We start from the raw sequence: 23,115 nt of genomic DNA, 5'->3' as shown, positions 1-23,115 counted from the left end.
AGTACCACAAGTGATCAGCAAAACGCTTCTCGACTCTTATGTTTTAGCTCACAATATTGTCCCCCCAAGGAAACCATTACCTCTCATCTCCTTTTCGGCGACCATGTTCTTCACTGAGTGATAAAATATGCGGCAAAGTCCCCCTTTTGGACTCGTCACTCAACTGAGAAGAGTTACCTCGCATGAATTCCTTGTCACCATTACTATGCGACTCTACTCTACGGGCGCGTCTCACTCACGTTCTCTGCCTTAGTCGCAGCCGCCCTAATTTTGTGTGTCCTATATCCTATCGTAAAAAACCTCACGTTGCCCTGGTGCCAAATACGGTAAACAGAATTCCTCACTGAAGGACCTGCACGGCTTATGGGGTCGTGGTCAGCACACCAACGTATTGCCGAAGAAATATTTAAAGTGAAGTACAAAACCATCAACGCTGAATTCCAGGAGATCGCCGCCGCGTGCCGGAAAAAAAATTCATTCTCCACCGGAAGCTTGTGCAGAGACACATTTTCTCAATGGCAGCAGGTAGTCTCCTGAAATCCCCGTGACATAATTTCGACGTCTCACGTATGAACCGAGGACCAACTAAATGCAGAGCAAGAATTTCCCTGGGGCTCACCCTGAAGGGACGAAGACGAGTCTTTCTTCACTGAGCCGCTGTTAGCACGCTGGAAGAGATGCAGCCTGCACTATCGGCACGTTCTCCTGTTTCCTACGCCATTCTGGGATCGCGAGACGCGCACTGGGATGCAGCCTCTTAAAAAGAGCGGGGGAAAGAAAGCAAGGGGTGGAAACAGAGAAGAGGGAGGAAGCTACCATATACTACGGATCTCATAGACACTTTCCGACACCGTTAAAACACCCATAAGCAAACTCCGTACCGAGGGGCATTTGGTAATTGCTCCGCATTTCAGATCAAAACTGCCCTAGATCATGCAGAGCAGTCTGATCAAAAACGGTCGGCCCATCCGAGCTGAGTCACTTCAGCTAACTGCCACAGCACACACTCACAACTACCGTTTGAAACCGAAGAAATAACCACACAATCCACGTTTAACACGAGTAACTATCACCAACGCCCAGTCGAGTTCAGAAGAGCACGCAGGACTCGTTTTCAGGGAACCGACGAAAGCGAGTGTGAACATTTGGCACTTCCTCGTCGCCAGAAGTGCCAGAAGCAGCTGTTTACACCTCATCAGCAAGACATCACCTATCCAGCTGCGGGCTGGGCTGTGATGGACCCTCATAGTGTATGGCTCATAGCGACATAGGTTCGCGAAAGTCTCCTCGCCTCCTCTTCTTGTCATTGGCGCTCCTCCGGTCTGCTGTAAGCAATTCGAGATTAACCCGTTGTTATAAGCGGTCGGTCGGCAGAGTGCAATCTGCAGCACGGTGTGCGTCACTACTGCGGTGCTGGTTTCATGATTTATTACGGCTCACTGGCGCCACGAGGATGATTGCATCTCCACGTAAGAAGATAAGTGGAAGCCGCCGAGTGGTCTTCTGTGAATAGAACATGAATCGAGAGTTCGCGGAGCACGATAAGTACCGAGTCGTACCGTCGAGAAAGACCATCTGCCAATGCACTCGTTGGCGTTTTGGGGACACAGCCGTTTGAAGAGTTTAAATCTTCACCCAACGACCAACTGAAAAGTGCAGAATAGTCCGTAAAGGAACGCTGGCACCGTCCGCAAGGCTGCTAGACCTGCGGCGCCCCGCTGGCACCCACTGCATGTTCGTAAGTAAAAAGTCCGCACACTCAAGAGGCTAATGCACCCATCTGAAATGTGGTTGGTGGCGCTTCTGCAACTTCACTGGGGTCACAGATGGCAGCTGGCAATCCCCGTGCCGTGCCCTGTTGCAGAAACACGGCTACCTACTGCACCGTAGACGCAAAATATCCCCCCGTGTTGTCAGCGAGAAAAAGTTGGATCCTACCTTAGTCTGTTCGTCACCGGTGAGCGGGTCGGTCGTTACAGTTGTGGCGACTTCTTCAACATCGCCCAGTACCATGTTTAAGTGCATATCGTACGCCTGAGAGACACGAGAAATGTCCCCCCCAAACCCGCACTTGTGTAACGCCATATCCTTGTGTACAATGAACGACATCGAACAGCACAAACTAATGCACTGCTGCTTCAAATACGGACGACTTTCAACATGTCATATCATCACACACTGTCGCTACTCAGCAGCTCTGTGTGTCACCAAGTCATACACGTCGATTTACACCGCAATTCGTTTTCGATTGCGCATGCGAGCAGATCTGTTGAATGACATGCACGACAGGCGTGGTGCATGCGCTCCAAATAATACATGCGGCTTCCGCTAACCTCGGACCAAAGAAGCAGCATGTTGTATCCGGTCACCCTTAAATTCCCGATTCTTTCATACAGTGTGACCAAACGATTAACCGACATCTGAAGACTTCCGTACACCAACTGCTGGGTGTACTTCCCCGTGCAATGAATCATCGTAGCTTCTACGCTTTTTTGAACAACCCTTCTTCAACAGTTACGTTTCTCGTCCTCTGCGTCTACTTTACATACCGCGTGCATACAGACAGGATGAATACAGCCAGAGGCCATCCCCACTGATACCACACCAGTCGAGGCCTGGTCCACTGAGTCACGAGAATACCCAGCAAAAACTTACGTGCAGCTTGCCCATTACTTCCCGGTCTCCTCTACACTTGATTGTTACACGGTCGTCCAGGCTCACCCTTACGATATCCAGTGGCTCTGTAAAGCAGGAGACATCAACAGTCACAGAAGCTTCGGGCAAAACGACAAAAATGAACAGCCGATTCGTCGCAAAAATTTAGTAGTGCAACAGTGAGTTCCGCTGCGGAGAATCGCAGCCAGCGTCCCCGATTTGGCATCACATGCGCTGAGACCTTCACCCGCAGTAAGTAAAGAGACAGATAAGGGTCCTCATGACAAAGGAACTACCCACGTTTAACCTACCCTGGAGAAGCACTGTTGGGTCCATTGTGGAGAAACAGACTGCAGACACAACAAACGCTACGCTTTGGGCGCACTGAGCCGTTACTCTGTCGACTCTCGACTCTCCGCGTGCGTATGCAGGACAAAGTCGTTTCACCGTGGGCGATGTATATGCTCGGCTGAAAATCCTTTCAAGGGCAGGCAACGAGCCACAGCACGTCTCGAAAACGCTACACGGTGAAGCAACACAGCACGCGATATCAGACGGCGGTTCGTCGGTGAATGTTAAAGCCCCCGGTTAATTCACGATAAATGTGAACCAAGTGGTTGCTGAGCAAAAAGAATGGGCGTACAAATTATAATGAATACCCGGAGCCGCCTTCGAGCACGCTTGATGCTTCAGGACTGCCACGACGGTACCAGTTTCCCGTCCGTTAACAAGCTGATCAGACAGTCCACCGACTGAGAATTCACGACGGCTAACGGTAACACCGGTCCGCTGCGAGTGTGAACTGGGAAAACCACGACAGAGGAATGTCTTTCGGGAAAATCGGGAGAAAATGCTAGTGTACCTTTGGAGTCCGAGACCGGGAAAGACGTCGTAACTCCCGCAATTCGCCTCCGCATGCACTGGTGGGCTCGGTCCACGCAAAACGCCCCAGCGAGCGTAAGTGCATGCATGCAACGGTAGCTCTTGCAGCGCGTTGGCTCCGGTGAGCCCCAGAGAAACGATGTTGCCACGATTTAGTGTGTCGCGTCTGCAAGTCCGGACCCTCTTTATCAGGAGAGACAAGGAAGAGCTCCTCAAAAGGCGTACCAAAGAAATAGTGACGAATTCCTCGGTATAAATGCACCCTTCAATCGATGCTTCTACTGGCACACTCATTTTTCCCCCCAAGTGTCGGCGTCGCTGCTCTGCGACCCGCCGTTTTGTTGTGCGGCAGTCCCTTTGCGACAGGGCGTGACTTTGCTATACCAATGAGGCATTTACCTCGACTGCCGATTGAGGTTTTAGAATCACGAGCGGCGCCTATTGTCGCAGGCCTGGTTTGGTCGGAAAACTATTATGTATTCCCTTACGTATGCCCGATTACCACTTTTCATCTAACCATGCAGGTGATTGCGTCCTCACATCTCTATGCGTGTATGCATCTGTATGTATGTATTACAAGCCTCGCGTCTACAGATCCGTGATTGATATTGTCTTTTAGTGGTGCGAGGGATTCAGCGACTCCGGGCCGACCCCTGTTTGCTGCTGCATCACTTTCACCTGGTGCACCGCAGGACAAGAATATGCTCGAACCGTCGCGAGCTGGAGTTGCGCGATGTGCTACGACAAAGGAAGTGGACATGTGGCAGTCATGCCCACGCTGGTTTGTAGTGCTGTGATAAGCATGCACAAACTTTACCATTCCTGTGGCTGTTGAGAACTGCATGCTGGCCGCTGAATGTGGCAAACCAGTCTACAGAACGGCGACGGGCAAACAGGCGTTGGTCCATACGCTGAACAGCTTCAAAATTTACGGAGGAGAAATGACCCTGGTCTTTTCAAGGTGAAACCGTGTCACGCCCTCGAGTTAAGAACCTGGCGAGACAATGTCCAAGGCTGAATGCTCAACAGGCACGCTCGAAGCAGAGGCTTCTTGCCATGGGTATCTTGAACACGTTGGAAATGAGGATGCACTTGCTTCATGCAAGTCGGAAATTGCAGGCAGCTCCGCAGCATGTGTCCCCGTCCCTGAAAATTTCAAGGCGGTCCCTGACCCCTCCTATATAACCGTTAAAGTGGTGCCACCCTACTGGCATACATTTGAGACAGATGTAAAGCTGCGCTGGCGAGACAAAGAGTAAGTGTCCCTGGATCAAGAGAATGTTGACGCCCCTCACAGCAAGTCATTGTGGAGGTATTATGCAGCTTCCCGTCAAAAAAAAAGTTGCAGAGTGAACCCCCGACTCATACTTGCTGCACAGCAGCACGGGAAGGGCGACGACGACCATGAACATGGGCACTGATTCGGCAGAATTGCACTTGAATACCGAACCCCTGTGGATCGCACTTTCTCGGTACATGCATTCGGCGAGGCCACTATATTTTAGGATGACACGTGTATGTACCTCCTTGATGCCTTTAGGATTCTTGCAGTTGTAACCAGGGAATTTCGGTCGCGGCCAGAATCGTACTATCAGCGTGCGATTGAGAGCGGGAAGTTCATCCTGGTTAACAATCAGGCATGCAAGTGCGACACAGTTCTTCGCAACGGAGATCACCTCACTCACAGAACCCTGGAAATTGAGGTACGTACAACTCAACGGCCGTAAACAATCTGCACGCTGAAAAAGGAATTTTTGGAATATTCGCCTGCGCCCGATAACCCATTACTCCGGAGGAGATGATAGCGTCTTGGCTCGTTAGACCGTTCGGCAGCAATGACATGGTTCATTTGCCTTGTAATAGAGCTCACGTGAACCGGGAGTACAGCAATAACGGCTCGTGCCAGCACAGCTCCCGAGCCACAAAAATCATATTTCGCGGTAGTGACTTGTGTGTTTCCTTTTTTGTGGTAGTTCGCTATCCCCTGGACCACTCCCGTCCACGTTCTATACGAGGACGATGGGCTCGTAGCAGCCTTCAAGCCTGCTGGCATGCCGTAAGACATACGACTGGTTAGTCAGATGAACACACAAACTGACACAAGCAATTCAGCGTCGACTAATCGCCTCTCGAAAGCACGTGATTCGTCTCGACCCCGAAGGTGTGCCGTTGCTATACGGATTTATCTCGGTGTCTCGCACCACATCCCGCAACACAAGCGGAACAGTGACGGACGGAACTGAAATTGTTTTATGCAGCTGCGCCTTGCTACCCCGCATAACCATGTCCGTTGTCTGCTCCACCGCTAGATACCCTCAAGCAATCATCTCGTATTATGTTGTGCCTTTTCCCCACTGGTCAGAGTGCATCCGCAGGGACGTTACACTCAGGGGTCACTTACTGGCGTCCTGAAGCGGTTCCATCTGCGTCAGCTTATGTCCGGTGAGGCGAGTCGTGCTGATGCCGTCACTACGATGACACCTGGGACAGGAAACAGGACAGGCTGAGTACTCGGTACGAAACGAGAGAAGAAGGAGCAAATGTAGTGGATCACCATTGCCAACAGGAAACGAGACTAGGAGAATGAGGATGCATGCCGAGCCACATGTTTTTGTGTGGTGTCGTCTTGAGGTCACCAACTATGCTATCATGAATAACCGGCCGTTTGAGGCTTTACGAGCTAACAGACTGCATGACCTATAAAAATGGAGGGGCAATTCAGTTGTAACCGTGCAACCGGTGACAGACTCTGGTGCTTCTTTTCTGCCTTCAGCATACCTGCATCCCGTCAATCGGCTTGATCGAGTCACTGCAGGGGTTGTCATCCTGGCCAAAAATTGTAGGTGTCATGGAGAGAAAGAGGCCATCCTCAACGTGCGGAGCTTGGCAATGACAGGTGCCTAAAAAATCTTTCACCCGGTGTGACGATGTGCTTCAGCAGCATGTGATTCACTTAAAGAGTGCGATCTGCAACTAATGAATCGGAAATTTCTGCAGATGCCGCAGCTCTTCCTGATCTCAGCGGCACACACGGTGGGTTCGGACTGTACCGGAAATATGCGTCAACTCCACTAACTCAAACACACAGGCAAACCACGGTGAACCCGTGGCCTCAAGGGGCTTTGTCGAGTAGAAGATAGTGCCGAAATATAGATAAGCTAGTCGGTGTAAAGCGGAGCGTGTGTCGTTGGGGCCGCCGTCTGAGCTGATTGCGAGTGAGCGCACCCGCTGGTGAGAAACCTGTAGGGCTTTTTTTGTGGAATGCCACCATCCAAAGGCTCCCGTCTGCGTGCGTTCACTATGCCTTCATCTCTGCAGCGATCCAGGCGAGAACTCTGACAACAGCCATCGGTTCCGCTTTGAAGCTTTACATCGCCCGGGTGGAGGGCAACTTCAGCAATATCGTAGAGAAAATCGCAACCGCTTCCCGTGAGGCTCGGGTCGGCGAAACGCGCAGTGATTGGAAATCTGTGGGAGAACGGTTCGCCGATACTGTGGCGGAAGAGGATCCGCTGGAAGCAGAAGAAGCCCGACGGTGTGGCGCCGTTCGCCTGTATACTCATGGACCTTCCACCGTCCGGTCACAGGACGCAACCGAAACGTATGACCGCTGTTTTGAGGAAGTATTGCCCCATGCTGCTAGAAGGCATTCGTGTACTTTCAGCTACTCACAATGACATTGCACTACGCATCGTGCTGCAACCGTGAAGACTAGGAGAAAACGCTTATGCCTCGCAGATACTACAGTCGCCTACATTAGCAAATTGCTCGTCGTGTCGAAACCTTTACACAGAGTCATCTACAGTTATTCGTGTCCCTGATTCGTACACGCAGTCGTGCCCGCTGGCATTTGCAGTTGGTGAACGTGTGGTCAGGTTAGACTCTGTTGCATGCCCCCGTCTTCCCTTACGAGATACACTGCTCTCGGCCTGGCACAGCCGCACCTGAACAACACGTGAAGCCGTTACTTGGCCGTAGTTTCTTCAGGGTGGGTGACCGGTATTTTGAGTCGTGGCGTCAACGAAGCTTCCACACATCGCTGCTCTAGTCCCAAATGCGGTCATCGCTTGCTTCTGCAAGTGCTGCTGTTTACCTTGTCGGTTCCACAGGTCAGCAAAGCGTTACCGGCTCTCTGCGAACTCTCGTGATGCCAGTAATCAGGATGTTGACAGCAACAATTGTTGGGTTTATCTAAAGCCCACGCATATAGTGCACAACGACGGGAGCGAAAGAGCTCACAGAGACATAGTCCTGTCCACCTCCAGTGGTGGCAACGATGGGATACCAGGTCAGAACAATTGTCTACAATCGAACGGGCCCGCGCACAGCAACAAGCAAGAAGGGCCTTTGCCTATCGTCGAGGAAAGGCGAAGAAGGAAAGAGGAAAAACGCCGCTGGAAGGCAGAAAAGAAGCAACAACGTGTAGCTGTGCAAGAACAGCGCCAACGTGAACATGACGCAAGGATATCGAGACAGAACGCAGGAGACGAGGATCTCTCGATAGAGGTGAGTGGCACAGAGGAGGGCTATACAAAGCTCGATTTGGACGCTAGTAAAGTTGCGGACCTCGACCACTTCCTTGTCTTGATAGGTCGGGAGGAAAAACTGTTGATCGAAGAGCCCGTGGTGGACTAGACATAAAAGAGATCTCCACACCTAAAGATGCGAGATGTGGGTCTCGTTCATTAACCGCAACGTTGTGCTATTGTGTCGAGCAGGACGCTACACGTAGGGGTATCGTTTCCCTGATGACAGCGTCGACTCCACCCAGATGCAGACCCCGTGACACTGCAGTGGCGGCGACTGCATTCTTAGGGGAGAGTGCAGATGCCCCCTGTTCATCGTTAGTTGCCACGCTGACTGAGCGCCAAACTCGGAACAGCATGCACAGCACACGACCCGAATCAATGTCTGACCACAAGCACCCCGAGTCGCGGGCGCGTTCTCCTGAACTTCAAGATGGCGGCGTGTACATCAAAGTATCTGCACGACTGCTGGTGTCAAGCTGCCTAGTTGGGAGGCAGTTGGCAGTGGGATGGAACGAGGAGTATGGGAAAGAAGCAGAGACGGTTTTCAAGTTACTGCATTACGACGGTACGCCACAACAGAAGTGATATTGCACACATGGGGCGTTTCATGCGTATTGCGGAATGTATCGAAGTGCCGTCGTGAAGGCGTTCAATCAGTCATGAAGTCAGACGCCGACCCCTCAGCACCGTCTCGCCTTGTCTACAGCCTACTGTGTCGCACCAGGGCGTTCCAGAATAAGAGTGCGTCTCGGTGCCGCAGCTCAGGCCTGTCATAACATCCGCATCAAATGTAGGCTTGTTGGTAGTCCCCCATGGATCCAACGCTACGCATTTCGATCTCGTACTCACTGCTCACCCCGTTTCGTATCCCCATCGCGCTTCGCCGTTGCCTCACATTCATGCCAAAGGCGCGAGAAAGTGGCTATTCGAAGGACTCAGAATCCTTAACCCAATAGAGGCTGAACACCTTTGTTGTGGCGCTGGGGTAAAAACTCCAGGACGGTTTCGTTCTCGCTGATGACCGATGTGACCGTTTCCAGCGCGAGCGCGACTTCCCGTGCCGTTTGTGTTTCACGCAGTAGCCGCACGAGCGATTTCCCGCTGCATCGGTGGAGAGTCTAGAGGGATTCCCCGTGAGAGATTGCTTTGCTTGTTCTGGTATTCTATGCTTGCCAGAGAACAGCGATACTTCTCTTGTCGCCTGCATCCCGCTTACCGGCCGGACCCACCAGATTCGCAAGCACTTGCAAATCCTCGGGACCTCTATTGTCGGGGATGCGCTGTATCCGACCAAAAGTACAACGAGACGGCCACACACCTCGACGCCGTCATCAGGTGAATCCGGAACATCACCAACCAGCAACACCTCTGAAGCCTCAGGACACCCGCCAGAGTACGATCGTGTCACAGCTCCAACCAAGAGAGCTTCAAGCGAGCGAAGTGAGTCGGAAGATGGCGAACGACGCTGATTCGTCGCCACATTTTTGCCAGCCAACCAATATCTCAATACGTTACGTTGGGGACGGCGGGGTCGGCTTCAACTCAGCTTTGTGCAGCGCAGAGCACGATTTCCGTGGCGCGTCATTTCCCGTTTACTTTGTCTCCCACGGCACCTCTTGGCCACATCACCGAGGAGCTGGTCCGTTACCGTCTCGTCGGCTTGTCTTACTGTGTTTTGCTTGTTTTAGGCATATCGGTGTCCTTCAGCGTGGATGAGCTTCGAGCGGCCAATCGTGCGACGCTCCATTGCCGTTGTTCCCGGTGCAATGCCTTCACTGAACAACCAGATGCTGCCTCTGACGGACTTGATGACCCTCAAAAGTGTGACTGCCGCTTCGTTGAAGCGCTTCGGGAGATGGTGGGACTTTCGGATGTCGTAGTGTCGCCTGATAGTGAAAGGGCAGATGTGGCATACGTTATTGAGGAGCCATGCCGCATTGATCTAATGTCATTTGCTTACGTCTTCGACACATCCTGCAGGCAGCCAAACAAGATCCCTGCAGCTGGATCACAGGAGCGGGACGTATCGCAAGAGCTAAATCCGTGGGATCCTAATATGACAGTTGCAGCGGCAGAGCGTCCAACGTCTGAATCGGTTACCAGCATGCACAGTGCATGTGAGACAGTTGGGGTTGGAAGACAAACTCTTCTTGGAGCTGGAGGCGACCGTCGGAGCACTCAAGGTCATGCACAGCCAGAGGCGAAGAACTATACCCGGACGGGCAGAATTTTGAAGGATGGTTCTGTGGATGACGCAAGCTGCAGTCGCGCTCCATTTGTGATTGGTTGCTCGTCTGCCGTGATGCCTGACTGGACTCATCCGGTGAAGGCCGAGGAACTCCGCTCACTTCTTGACCATTTGTATTTGTTGCATAGACAGCAGATGCTCTGAAGTCTCCCATTACTGGGTTTTCCGTGTATGGCGAGTCATGCAACCTCGAACCCTGGCTCGAAACGTGACATTTCACTGTGTTGGTCGACTTGACCGCGGGAACACGCACTTAAGTCTTCTTTAATCCGATACGTGCATGGAAGTATCGTGGAATGGCTCGGTTGTGACAGTTTTTACAGTCCTCTACCTTGCGAATGGGAAGAGCCGCGTCCGTTATACCAGCAGCCAGTATCTCCTGAAGGGCGAGCTCTCATGCAACAGCGAACATGCATTGGTGGATTGGCCAACGGCTTACCACCCGTATGCTTCAATACACCTCAACGTGCCAACGGCGTTGCTGCTTAAGTAGGCAGACGAGATGGTCCCTAGGGAGGCCGTTTTCTTCCGCCATATTTCCGAGGACCTCGTGGACGCCATCCATCATACGCTTTAAGCCACATGCGTAAAGATGGCCGCCGTCCAGCTTCAATGCCTTCCACACCTTCTCGCGTTCTCGCCAAAGCACGTCCTGCACACGACGCAAGAGGCAACCGGCGCACATCTACGGGACACAGCAGGTGATGTTTGCTTCTCCAAAGTCGGGGAGCCCCAGCTCATACAGGTGACGTGGCGTTATGCTAGCCAGACACCACACTGTTGTAGCTATAACGTTGCTGTCAACTCACTTGAATGTACAGCCTTCTTCCCTGCGGGTTTTGCATTTGTCTTGAGAGAGCAAAATAGATGTCGATGAACTCTCGGCCTCGGTTTGCTCGAATATCTCTCCACTCATTCATATAGGGCACTGCTGCGGCTGTCCTGGCCCCTATGAAGAGAAGAACTCTCGGCTTCTTTGCAGGAGGCGCCTCTTGAGGCCCACCTGGAACGGGACATTGCACACATGCCTACTGGTCACAGCAACATGTCCCTGTGCCCGGTAGTCTCGTGCACTTACTCAATGAACGGTCGTGGCCAATCTCGAAACAAAGATGACGTCCGTACACGTTAACCGTAACACGTACGTACCTGGGGGCACGTCACAATTCTTGATCCTCCGGAGAGCCTGTAGGTGGCCACGAAAGGGTGCCACGCCCGTGCCGGTCGCGAGCATCACGAGCGGGGTCTCTGAATTTGAAGGAAGCAATAACGCTTTTCCTATTGGGCCTGAGAAGACAGTCGCAAACTGTCACGACGCAGCTTTTCACAAGAAGCTGCAGAATCCCGCTTACTCTTTTTCGAAAAGTTTGGTAATAAAACGGACCGGACGACTCGACGCGAATAGATTCACCGTCATCTTCACCAAACTACTACGCATGTCAGCAATACCGCTACTTCTGCCGACCCTCGCCTGTGCCATCAACAGCTGCTTGACGCCGCACGGCTTACCTGTCACCTCGATTTCATCTCCACGCTTGGCGTCGCAAATATACGTCGAGCAGACACCGTCCTTTTGTCGGTCCCTCTTGCCAGTAACGGGGTCCGAATAGATATGCTTCCTGACACACTGTCCAACCATACATACGACGGACACCTCTGACACACCTTCGCCATCAAATACACAGAAGTAAAACGGCAAACTCTAGTCGGATACCAAAGCACGCGTATTCGTGCCTTCTCGGTGGCAACCGAAAATGCACACACAGTTGACGGAGAGTGCGATGACGCTTTTCTGTCTGTCTTGCAATGCGCAGCACCGCCTCACTCACACGAAATTGTAGCGGCGCCGGTTCCAGCCCGGAGCATACTGGATTATATTAGAGCCTCCCTGATTCATTTAAAGCGAGTCCGTGAGTAACGAAGGTCCCCTAGAGACTTACGAGAGTCAACGTGCTGCCGCAGCCATCGTCGCCATCCCGACTCGATGCGATGCTGTATATCCGCGGAAGCACGCGACGTTTAGATACACTCGGGGCGTCCGTGGTCTGCAGCCCTTGTCCACCTGGCTGAGTAGAGTTCTTTTGACTAGTCGAGGCTTCTGCTCCGGGACTGTCTCTTTGTTCCTTCAGGGAGGCCGCTGCTGGGGGTGCTGCACACGGCGGCATGATACCTATAGATTGGCCTTCGACGAAGGGCAGCTGCTTGCCATGGTCCAAGACAATAGAAAACACCTGAGGCGTTCCACTGTCTGAGGCTTCGGCCGCTGGGTCTTGCGAAGTCGCCGGAGTAACTGAGACGACTCGGCATATTAAGGGCGACGTCGGCCGAAAGCTGGGAGGAAAGCAACACAGCATTTCTCCAGAGACGCCAGGACGTGGGGACAGCGAGGTTTTTTATTGGTGGACCGCTTCACTCAACGCACGACCCGCCAGCAAACAAGCTTTGCCCTCTCAGTTGTGAGCACCATAAGCCTGACAAACGAGCTTGGCACGACGCACTATCGTACGGAAACCGCATATACTGCATACGGGCTCTATCAGATGTATTGAAATGAGGGTGTACTCGTTCACAAAAAACTCCATGCCACCGTTCAGAAGCACACTGGTGCATCGGTATATTTCCATCTGGTGTTTAGTAACCACGGGCCACCAAAAGAATGCGGTTGTTGAGGTAAGGCGCTACTCGGTTTCAAGACATTCCTGTGACGACCCTCCCAAACGAATTGCGGCTCACGTAACTTCCTGTTATCCTTGGCAGGCCTGCTGGTCCGTTGCTGCTTGGTTTCACGGGTAGGCATTGCCCTGCCAGCGAACCGAGTACTGAAACGGTCGCTGACGCACTGCTTGTTCAACCATTTACCCACCGTAAATCTAACTAACAGCCGGACCTCATAGGGTGAACGGCTCGTGCTACGTACGCATGTTCCCCGGCGAAGAATCAAATTGTCGCTGCGAGCTTGCTAGGCATTACAGGAAAGACTCACGTATTGATTGGCACTCTGAGCTCGTCGACTTTGGAAGCATCGTGTGTGCGAGAGGTAGGCTCGGGTGTCCCGAAAACGCCCGTTCGTGTATCGGACGGTTTGCGCCTGGTGGTACGGTCCAGATGTACTGCCAGGGGTCTTCCGAATGTGCACGGGGGTGGGACGAAACGCTCAGAGGACTGGGCGAGACAATGCCTCGCCATCCAGTTACTACATTGCCTCGCTGCAAATGGTGAACTGGAGCTGGAGACGGCGTGGGATCGAGCCTGGTAGCCTTGAACCAAGTTCACGGCCGCCGTGGCACGCAGCCTGCACACCACAAACAAGGTTCAGCATCCCCTGTTGAAGGAACATTCAGCGTGCTGTGTGAGAGGTGTGGGGTTTCTGGAAGTCTCCCTCTGGACATGCAACCCCTTTGTTCTGCAGGCACTGAGGAAGCGTTGTCTTCTCGCTCGCACTCCGATCAAATTCATCAGGTCCGTACCGCGAGAGTCTGTCCTCTGGCCAGTGGAGTTGACTTCTATCACCGGCCACAGTGTCACGGTTTGTTTACCACTCTGTTGTCTGCGACCTCATTGAGGGGGCTGGAGGACTCGCGCAGTGCAGATGAACTTGTGGAAAGGCAAGAAGGATTTCTTCCGAAGAACCACACCGTTTAAGTGGCTTACCGTGAAAAGTACGCGTCAGCAGAAGCGTCACCCACCCGCGCACCGCACGAGGCTGTGTCTCGGTGATCAATCACAGGTGGTTCTACCTTTGTGACACGGAAGCCCACGACATGTTGAACGGATGTAGCCGCAGCGGCTAAAACCGCAAAAAAAGCCAAGAGTGCTCGAGGATGAGAGGCCTGAATCATTTCCTGTCCCTCCTGCATCGAGTCACAAGCATCAACCCGAAGCCACCAATCTGTCTAATTTGCGCGTAACACGACGGCGCACACAGATAGCGTCGGCCCCAAGTTCCTCCCACACGTTTACTCACGTCTCTGCCCATTGCCAGGACACGCAAAGACCACGTATTTGAACGTCAATCAGAGGGAACGACAATATTAAAGGAAAGGACAAACGTAAAAGCCCCGGTTTTCCATTCCATCTTAAAATTTACTTTAGACCGGTTTCAACAGACCCCCAGATGTCTTCACGTGAGCGCTCGTTGACGTGAAGTCGGACAACTGGGACTTGATGTAGACGGCATTGTTAGGAAACAGAGACTAATTGGGATTACGCATTGCGCTGACACGCCCGGTTGCTCATTTCGACACATGTCGTACCATTCCCCCCAAAGGACTGCCGGATCTTTCGACCGTGTGCCAACCCCACCTTATCGGGCGCAAGGAGCGATCCGAGGGCAGAGTGAGCGGAGAGGACAAATGGGGAACTAGAGGCAGCTAAGCAGGCACGCGTGCGACGGATCTTTTAATGGAACGCCAGCTTCTGTAGACAGCATGTACTTGAGGACGGAAAGATGCAGCTTACAACAGCAGGATCAATTACAGGGGGGGGTGTCTTCTGACAGACATCTCTCTGAGACGTGCTCTGCCGCTGACAGGGGGCGTTACTGCAACGCGTCAAGGCTCGGAAAGCTGACGAAGTTCACAAATCATACGGCCACCACGAGGACTCGATGCGTTAACACTCGCGAAACGTCGGCACCTTCTTGCTCTGAAATGTACTACTTTGCTCCTTCTCGCTACCACCGCAGGCGCACCGCCGACTCAACCAGGACAGGAAAAGATCAGCAGCGTGAAGTACAGTTTCCTGCAGAAGACGTAGAAGAGGTCAGTCCGCACCAGCTCGTCCACGAACCAGGAACACGCACTCGCAGAGCCAGTTCGAATTGAAGCTGCATACACGATGAGACGCCTTCCGTCCTAACAAAACGGGAGTGCTGCTGGAGCAAAACAACGTGGCAAACTCATCGACCCTCGACAGTACGCACAGGCTGATTGTTACCGTTTTGGGTTATGGGGGTGGAGGTGTGCGTCCCGTGGACCTTCGTCAATAGCTGAAACGTTACGGCCGACAGGTCTCTCACTGAAGTTAAATTTCACTTGCATCTCTCCCTGCAGCCGCTTACCATTGACGGCTGCATCATTCGACAACAGCCTCGTGGGACACGTGTCTTCTTTGAGTCTACAAGGGACAAGCAGCCGCTGCGACTGGTGCGGTTGACACTGCCTCCGAAAATACGAAGGTAATGCCGGGGATTTCGCGTGGAAAGAAGCATTCGTTACCCCCTGAGGAAAACTACCCTACAAGACATTCACAGGAAACGAGGAGGGTGAGGCACGTGCCAATTATAACACGAGCCACCATCGCGTAACGCCTACAACCCATTGACCCGGTTGTGCGCGAGTGCGCGAGCGAAGACTGTTGTCTCCTACGACGAAACACGTGCTGTACATGTGACTGCACGCCACCGTAACTTACGCTGGTATTTGATGGCAGAAAATTATATCGACTCGTGCCTGAAAGGATACTCTGCTGTACTGGACGACTACATTTTGCTCATATGCTATTTGTGCCCGGCAGGAGTCGGCTCGGTGGGCCGCTGCAGCATGCGCCACGTCGTAATGCGCTGTCTCGTTCCTCCAGCCCCAGCAGAGAAGGACCGTCTCCTACCCTATTTTGCTCAATGGGGGGCTGTACCGCAAGGTGAAAACGTCTTCAGTCATTTGCAGTAAACCAATGGATTTGTGGAAGGCGATGCTCTCATTTTCTCCGCAAAGGAAATCTTGTTGGATGAAGGTGTGCAACAGGGGGCTGTGCGTTTGTGGTTCCTCCTTTTAGTCGGAAGCAATCCGGTATCCCGTCAACTCCGTGCGGCTCTCTTCCACTCGGCTTCTATTCTGTTTCTGCAGCCCTCGAAAAGAAGCACATCAGTGCGCGTATCAACTTTTTCTCCGTACTCGTGTTTGTGCATGACTCTCTTCTCTCTCAGTTGCTAGAGATGCTTCAAACGTCTGTTTTAAAAAAATTCGACCTTGCTTCGCAAATGCGTATACGTGCATAGTGTTTCCCAAACGGGCGTGCCCCGCCGTCACTTCCCGCATATGCTGCTGTGAATTGATGATACTCCGGCAGCATCGGACGGCGTTAATGCCCGATTCAGGAGGGTCAGAGGAAAAAAAACGCGAGGGGTTTGCTTCCATATCTACGGTGGAAGCTCTCCAAAATGAGCCGAAAAGCACTTTGGAACTGAAGTTCTCCGTATGCGGCCAGCGCTTTCGTCTGCGGGCCGTCCCTCACCTCTCCACCCGAGTTACCGCTGAACCGTATGCTTTTTCCTGCTTCTGCGCCCTGCACGGCCGTCGCTTTCACAGAACTTATTTTTAAAGGAGAGACCGCCTCGTCTCTTGCCTTCCATTGTCGCCAACTCTCGCCGTTTCTGGTGTAGATCTTCGTCTCCGCGCCCCCTCAGGAACTGCGGAGGCCCCTCCTGACGAGGGGCCCTGCCGGGCAGACCCGTCAATAAATTCATTGAAGGAGAAAGCTGCAGGGAAACGATCCGTACAATGCACAAAATGCACGTGAAATGTAACGGAGGCACCGAGGAGGTCGGCTCGTCGGCCCAGCCGACAACGCCCTCTCGCCTCTCGCGTCGATGTGCAGCCTGCGAAACCCAACCGGCTGCATCCCGCCAGTTTGTCACGCCCCTATGGTTCGTCTTTGCCGTGTATGCTCTTTTTTTCGCCGTTGAATGCGATTCCGTGAGCTCTCTTGCCGTGACAGATGGCAACACTGTCTTCGAGGATGAATCCTTTATCTCGTATTCCGATGAAGACGCCTCCGTGCAGGCCTCCTACGATGGAGAAGATGAAATCTTTTCACTCGCGTATGCTAACCGAGAGGCAGGAATCGGCGCCGTTGCAGATACTAAACCCAAAGTCCCCGCCCAACCAAGTGATACCCCAAAGGTAGACCCGCCGTACACTGGTGGGGGCGCCGCGCACGGCCATGGCGCCACTCGTGTATACTCATCGACATCCCCTGGGAGCACGTCTGCCTCGTCCATCCTCCCAGAACCAGAGATGCTGCCTGCGACTACAGACACTTTCGCAGGGGTATCGCCGGCGCCGCACGATAGCACATCAGCCTCAAGAGCATCGTTTCATATTGGGACAATGGAAGCTACTGCGGCTGGGACCACGGCAATGCCTCCGCCCGTCCCACATGATTCTACAGCTGCCTCGCGCCATGCCAACATCCTGCTACCTCCCTACTCAGTTCCAGCTGAAAAACCCTCTTATCCGCAACCTTACGCCGCAGGTAAGCCAGCGTGGTTTCTTGGACGCGATGGGCACCACCGGGCGCGGCGCTGCGTGCACTTTCTGCAGTTTGACAGCATACCTGCATGTTCCAAGACTACGTGCCAAACCGTATGTAGAACAACAGCACAACCCCGACGAACCGGGGAGAGGCACCCTCCCACAGGGTGTTGCATTCTCCCAAACACAGGTTCATGGCCGATGGTACTGTCCCGGCAGGAAGACATCGCGAGGGAAAACTAGGTACGAAAGAATTGAAGGGTCAGTTGATACTTTGTCCATGGCAATGCGTGGACGGCTAGTCTCCCTGGTCTTAACTCCCCACCTGCCACGTTGTGAATGCGTTACCTGTGTATGCGTACAGTTGTGGTTGGATCTCCGACACCTAATATCACCAGGGGAGATGTTATCCGGCCCAGACCCCTTCCAACGGGTGAGCCCAGTGCAGTTGTGGTGCAACCCCCAAAACCCTTTGGTGTCACAGCAACGGGTTTGACCCCGAAAGGCGCTGGGAGGCGGCTGGTTATGCCGATACGTACCTCAAAGGTGGTGCGGGGACCACGCAGACGACCCCCGCACTCTCTGGTCCGCCTGCACAAGCGCTGGAGCGCCACATTGTGGAGTACAGGAGCAAGGATGGCAAGGACGGTTGATGCCCAGCGACACGTGTCTCGAGCGTAAGTTAAGTGACGCTTTTGGAGGAGACGGGGGACGGCAGCGGTCAACACGGAACGAAAAATCCGAAGAGTCCTGCTCTGGCGAGCGCAGCCCCAGAACGTGCATGATTTCGCGAAACAGTGCATTCACTTTTGGCAATCGTTGCAGGTTGTTTGCAGCGAGCAGATACTGTTTCAGTTTTGGCAGCCCCTGTAGTCTAGAGTCAGCAAACGTACATATCTCGAAGAAGCGACCGATACTCAAAGGGAGGAAAGTCTGGCTAAGAACTCATCTCCAAAAAATACATATGGGCTGCTAGCCGGGTCTCATAGATACTGCTCCCTCTCAAGTTTGCTTGGTATGCAGATGGGCAACAAAGCTGCCCACTCTGTCAGGGCCTTCTTTGAAGGAACATAGGTCCCGCTCGCGGAAGCGGTGACAGGCACGATATTGGCGTCCAGTGTGCGTTGCAAACGTAGGATAGCCCATAAATGGAGCAGACCAAGTCAGAGTTTGAATGCGATAAACGCCGACCGTTCCATGTCATTAATTCACTCAATTTCTGTTGTGTTGTCCCTATGATCGTGATTCAGGACCCAAGTCCTGGCCCTTGTGGCTCTCGTTTCGGTCTTACTGGCGGTTTATGCCATACGGCAGAACAACTATTTCGCCACGCATCCACTTGACGACCCTAATGATTCAGGTGAGCGTTTGCCCCGATCAAAATATGTGAGACATGCGCATTAGGTGCTGCTTCGGCGAGCATTCGAGGAACAGGTTGTCTACGGCCGCTGGACTCAAAACCGTGTAAAAAGAGACGGGTTTCACTTTTTTTCTATCATTTTGATGCAGCCGCACTGTAAGTCGATTCACGGAATCACCTTCCATTGGTAACGTAGCGCAGCACAGAGAAACGTACAACTCTGCGTGTGTACAGTTTAACACGCCTGGGGCACTTGCTGTGGTGCCCCGTACGCATCTGAGACGGGTTTTGCGGACGAACGACAAACAGCTCTTACTTTGGATTTGCTGACCTCAACTCCAGGGCGGAAGTAAGCACCTGCGTGAGCGTCGACAGTACGGATATGTTAATAGCTCCTAGATTCCATTTATTCCCGCCTTTGCAATGATTCTCAAGGTACCTGTGCGATATCACTGGCAACGCGTCTCTTTGCCTATGCGTGATTTGTACTAGGGGAGACTGAGGTGTCCAACTGTCGTGGCAAGTCGTCTTTGCAGCATCCAGTGCATGACCGTCGTCATCGGTATTGCGGGTTTCCGACTCGGTTTCTTGTCTTTCGGGACCTTCGGAAGCAAGGCCCCGATGTAATGACAGATTAGGTGGGGGTGTCAAAAGTGGGTGTACCAACGAACGGCTGAAGTCGCCGGTTTCTCCAAATCCTAGCACCGTCCACATTTTGGGATAACCGCTAGGAACCAACCCGGAGCTGCTTCAGCGCGGAAGTTCGCAGTGCATTGTGTTGTGTCCTTCATGCACACCGTAGGCGTCGAGAGGTGCATAACTCCGATTGTGTGTGTCCTGTATGGAGGGGAGTAGACGCAACGTTGCGCCAGCGCGCGGACACCCAAAGGACCTTGTCAGAACAAGGCTGGGGCCAAAAGTACGAGCTGTGACGTTAAGAGCCCCAGCGTTCGCTTGTGAAACAGCCTTGCTGCGCTTCATCTGGGGGCAGCCTGGGATGTGTTTGGATGTCAGCCCAACGGTAAAAGTGGACAGATTGCTTCTGGGTGTCTCAGTATACAAAGACGGTCAGTCTCCACAGTGTCTCAGTTGGATGGATCTGGTCACCAGTGCGCGTCTGAACGCTCATTCGTGTGGGTGACTCTCACGCAGTGACACAACACTTACCGTCCTCACATTCGGTTGCTTAGGTATTTTGTTTATGGGTCCCATCCGCGTGTACTGTCAGGACAGGGCCAGAAGCCACATTGCCGGCGGATAGCCGCAGTTGTAACCCATGTGTTGAAGGACTTACTTGTGGCATCACTGGGTTATAATATGCTTGAGGTGGAGACGTCTCCAGTCAGCGTTTCCGCCTGTAGTACATTGAGAACGAGCTGCTGTTCGGGAAGGCAAATGCCACTCGAAATAGCCCTGAACGCACGGGATACCGCGGCCTAGTCGTTACTAGAGATGCTGAAGACGCTCATGCGTTAAGGCGGTGGCCTTGGTGCTAAACTTGACCGCGTAGCATAGGAAGCCGCTCATCCAGCAGCATAGTGCGTTTTCGTCGAGGCTCTCCTCAGTTCATTTGCTATGCGAATCTGCACGGCTACTGTGCGTTTCCGAAAGTTGAAGCTATGGTTTCGTGTCACATGCGTGTCTGTGTACAGCTGCATCAGGCGAAACATAAACAAGTCAGTTCGGTTACCGGCCTGTTCAGTCCAAAGGAGTGTGTGGACGAAAGATGCTCATATAACGCGTATGAAGGGGAGCATCGTGAAGACCTCACAAAAGGGCATACATGTCGTGAATGGGCCCTTGCCATCGGGCAACGAAGGCTCGAGGAGCGGTCGTTGTTTTAAAGTGTTCTTTGCCTTGCAAGAGGCGTGCACCTCTTAAGCTACAGTGCAACTGCCGAAGAATTGAGGTGGTATTGGATACGGGGCAGATACTAGTCTGATCCACGTCGCTGCTTGTCAGTGTAGCCTTCGTTTCATGATCCGTGCGCTCGAGCACCCATAGAATCAGCGCTCCGACTTCGCCTGTGCTACAAGGATATTCCCAGACATCTACAGTCAGCTTCGCAGCCTGCTGTGGCTCTCTACAGTGGATCGCTTGCGCGGTCGAGACGGTGCTGCCATATTCAATTTTGCGGGTTGTGAGAAGCGGTCAACCGTCAAAGGGGAAAAGTTGGTGTGTACGCGTTAACCGTCTTCGGTGTGTGTGGTCTGTCTTTCAGGGGGTGGCCAACGCCGTAAGATACACCAACTTATGTAGTCACGCTCAGACGCAAGCCGCTTGTATACCGGGTTTTCGCGTTGACTTCCATGCTCGACTCCAAGCAGTGTGAGGTTGGTGAACAGGCGAATTCGCAACTAAATGTGGATGCCGTAGACCAGGTGGCCCAGGCTTGCACTGGCCGCCGTCGGGACTGAGTTACGCTGATGCTTACAAGAGGTTAATGAAGATGTTTCAGAGGGCTGTGATTCACCATGGCACAAAACTGGCGCATCGTATCGCCTACCGCGGAAAGGGCAAGTGCGATGGCCCCTTGTGCAGCCGTGTACCACTTTGCGATGAGGTTTCGCATAAACACTGACAATGGGGTCCCCGATAGCATGTACCTTACCCACCAAAACTGGGTGCATGTACAGAAATGGGTCCAGCATGGACATCCACCGTGTTGGGGGCTGTCAGCAGGTGGCGCTGCCCAAATGAACTCTTCTGGGCACAAGGTCAAGGTGTCTGACACCGCTAGCGCTTCGGTGCCTCGAATATGGCTACCGAGTCCACTGCTGGTGAGCAACTGTGAAAATGGGTGATTAATTCTGTTGCCTTCTATAACAGAAGAAAGCCCCAGTACGTGAACAGTCATATTGTGCGGTCTTGCTCTGCTTTGGGTCCGGTCGTAGAGGTTTCCGTTTAGACGACGTGTTCGCCCGTTAGTTCAAAGCGCTTTCCCATGTTTCCCTTACACGTGCCACTGCTGTGTTTGTACAGCGGCATGCTTGACCACTGTGTCTCTTGTCTTTCCAGTTTTGGGCACGGAACGTACGTCTAATCCTCATTCGCGATCTCGGCGACCTTACGAGGGCACGAGCCTTAGCGCTCCAGTGCCCAGCAGAGGGCAGTTGCTTCGCTCGTGTGCCCCACCGCCGTGTCCACGGGGAGCTGGTGATGGCGTGCACCAAAACGAAAAACGCTCACCGTTTCCCTATTTTCAGTGGAGCAGACGTGCCGCGCTAGATTCCACCCGTGGCGTTCCTCGTGAATGCAGTTCCACGGTCTGCTGCTTTGTTCGCATAATGGGTCTTTGCGCCACAGGCAGTCAAGCATGTCTGTCGCCCGCTCCGAATGTGGCAGATGCCAAGTCTGTAATATCAGCGAGCCTGCGTTTATCTGCGTCAGGTGGTGAGTGGAGTGGAACACTGCACGCTCGAACTGTTGGCCCGATATGATAGTCATATGGCTGTTACTTTTCTTCGCTACCTCTGGTGATGTTGCTCTTGCACAGCGTACATATGATGGCTGGAAGATGCGGGCACCTCACATTGGCGCCAAAAGTGCCCCAGCAGCCCGCTTGTCCTGTCACATTCGTTTGCCTGTCGGCCTCCACTTTGTGCGAGGCCTGTTGTCTCATGAACTCTTCTTTTTATTTTATCCCTACTCGAACCGTAAGTTCCTGGCCACCATCGTAGTCGCCACAGTTGTTGTCGTGAGTTCTTGCGCACGGCAACGGAGCTGCACAGTGGGTTCTGACTATTGGAGTCGCAGTGTCCGCCGGGCGTCCGTTGAGTGACTTGCCCAGTGTGACCGATATACCTCGGCTACCCTTTTCGTTGATGCACCCATCTTCGTAACAAACCTTTCATGCAGATTGTAAGCAATTCACGTGTCTGTGTCTCAGCCGATGATTGGTCGATAGCATCCAGGGAGAGCATGCGCAACTGGAACTACAGCTGCACGACATTCGTTGCCATGACTGATGAGGTGTGCTGAGGTCAGTGGTGTGACAGCGTTCACGTGTCGCTTACTTTTGATGCAACCCAGGGAATCCATGCTTGTAGCAAGTTGCCATGTGTGTCTACTGACGATGCAGGTAGTTGCGGTCGTACGTCGGATGGCGGAATTTGTCCTGTACTCACGTAGCCACCGAGCGTTGGTCCTTACACGATCGGCGCCCATCCGAGCTGCGGCCTGCAGGAACTC

At 53.0% G+C, this 23,115-nt stretch overlaps 4 protein-coding genes across 4 annotated transcripts; 2 read left to right on the top strand and 2 right to left on the bottom strand.

The window, feature by feature from the left end:
* Positions 1-1,419: 1,419 nt before the first annotated feature.
* On the bottom strand, positions 1,420-2,991 carry NCLIV_009510 (deha2e04510p, related; the record flags this gene model as incomplete). The annotated part of the gene is made up of 4 exons (XM_003880466.1): positions 1,420-1,503; positions 1,939-2,034; positions 2,656-2,741; positions 2,967-2,991. The coding sequence occupies 4 exons, from the start codon at positions 2,989-2,991 to the stop codon at positions 1,420-1,422; spliced, it is 291 nt and encodes a 96-aa protein (XP_003880515.1).
* A 1,550-nt stretch (positions 2,992-4,541) lies between these two features.
* Positions 4,542-10,458, top strand: NCLIV_009500 (hypothetical protein; the record flags this gene model as incomplete). The annotated part of the gene is made up of 10 exons (XM_003880465.1): positions 4,542-4,792; positions 5,078-5,240; positions 5,511-5,593; positions 5,900-5,979; positions 6,311-6,376; positions 6,856-7,138; positions 7,647-8,043; positions 8,256-8,631; positions 9,243-9,459; positions 9,630-10,458. 10 exons carry the CDS (start codon positions 4,542-4,544, stop codon positions 10,456-10,458), a joined length of 2,745 nt encoding a protein of 914 aa, XP_003880514.1.
* Positions 10,459-10,765: 307 nt separating this feature from the next.
* NCLIV_009490 (neuronal nitric oxide synthase, related) lies at positions 10,766-14,153 on the bottom strand (the record flags this gene model as incomplete). The annotated part of the gene is made up of 7 exons (XM_003880464.1): positions 10,766-10,966; positions 11,124-11,317; positions 11,464-11,601; positions 11,824-11,941; positions 12,255-12,645; positions 13,298-13,606; positions 13,966-14,153. 7 exons carry the CDS (start codon positions 14,151-14,153, stop codon positions 10,766-10,768), a joined length of 1,539 nt encoding a protein of 512 aa, XP_003880513.1.
* A 2,667-nt stretch (positions 14,154-16,820) lies between these two features.
* On the top strand, positions 16,821-18,968 carry NCLIV_009495 (uncharacterized protein; the record flags this gene model as incomplete). The annotated part of the gene is made up of 3 exons (XM_003880463.1): positions 16,821-17,565; positions 17,929-18,241; positions 18,815-18,968. 3 exons carry the CDS (start codon positions 16,821-16,823, stop codon positions 18,966-18,968), a joined length of 1,212 nt encoding a protein of 403 aa, XP_003880512.1.
* Between the last annotated feature and the right edge of the window lie 4,147 nt (positions 18,969-23,115).

This window comes from Neospora caninum, chromosome III, assembly GCF_000208865.1.
Source record: "Neospora caninum Liverpool complete genome, chromosome III".
Classification (NCBI taxonomy): Eukaryota; Apicomplexa; class Conoidasida; order Eucoccidiorida; family Sarcocystidae; genus Neospora; species Neospora caninum.
This window is presented reverse-complemented; position numbering and strand designations above follow the sequence as displayed.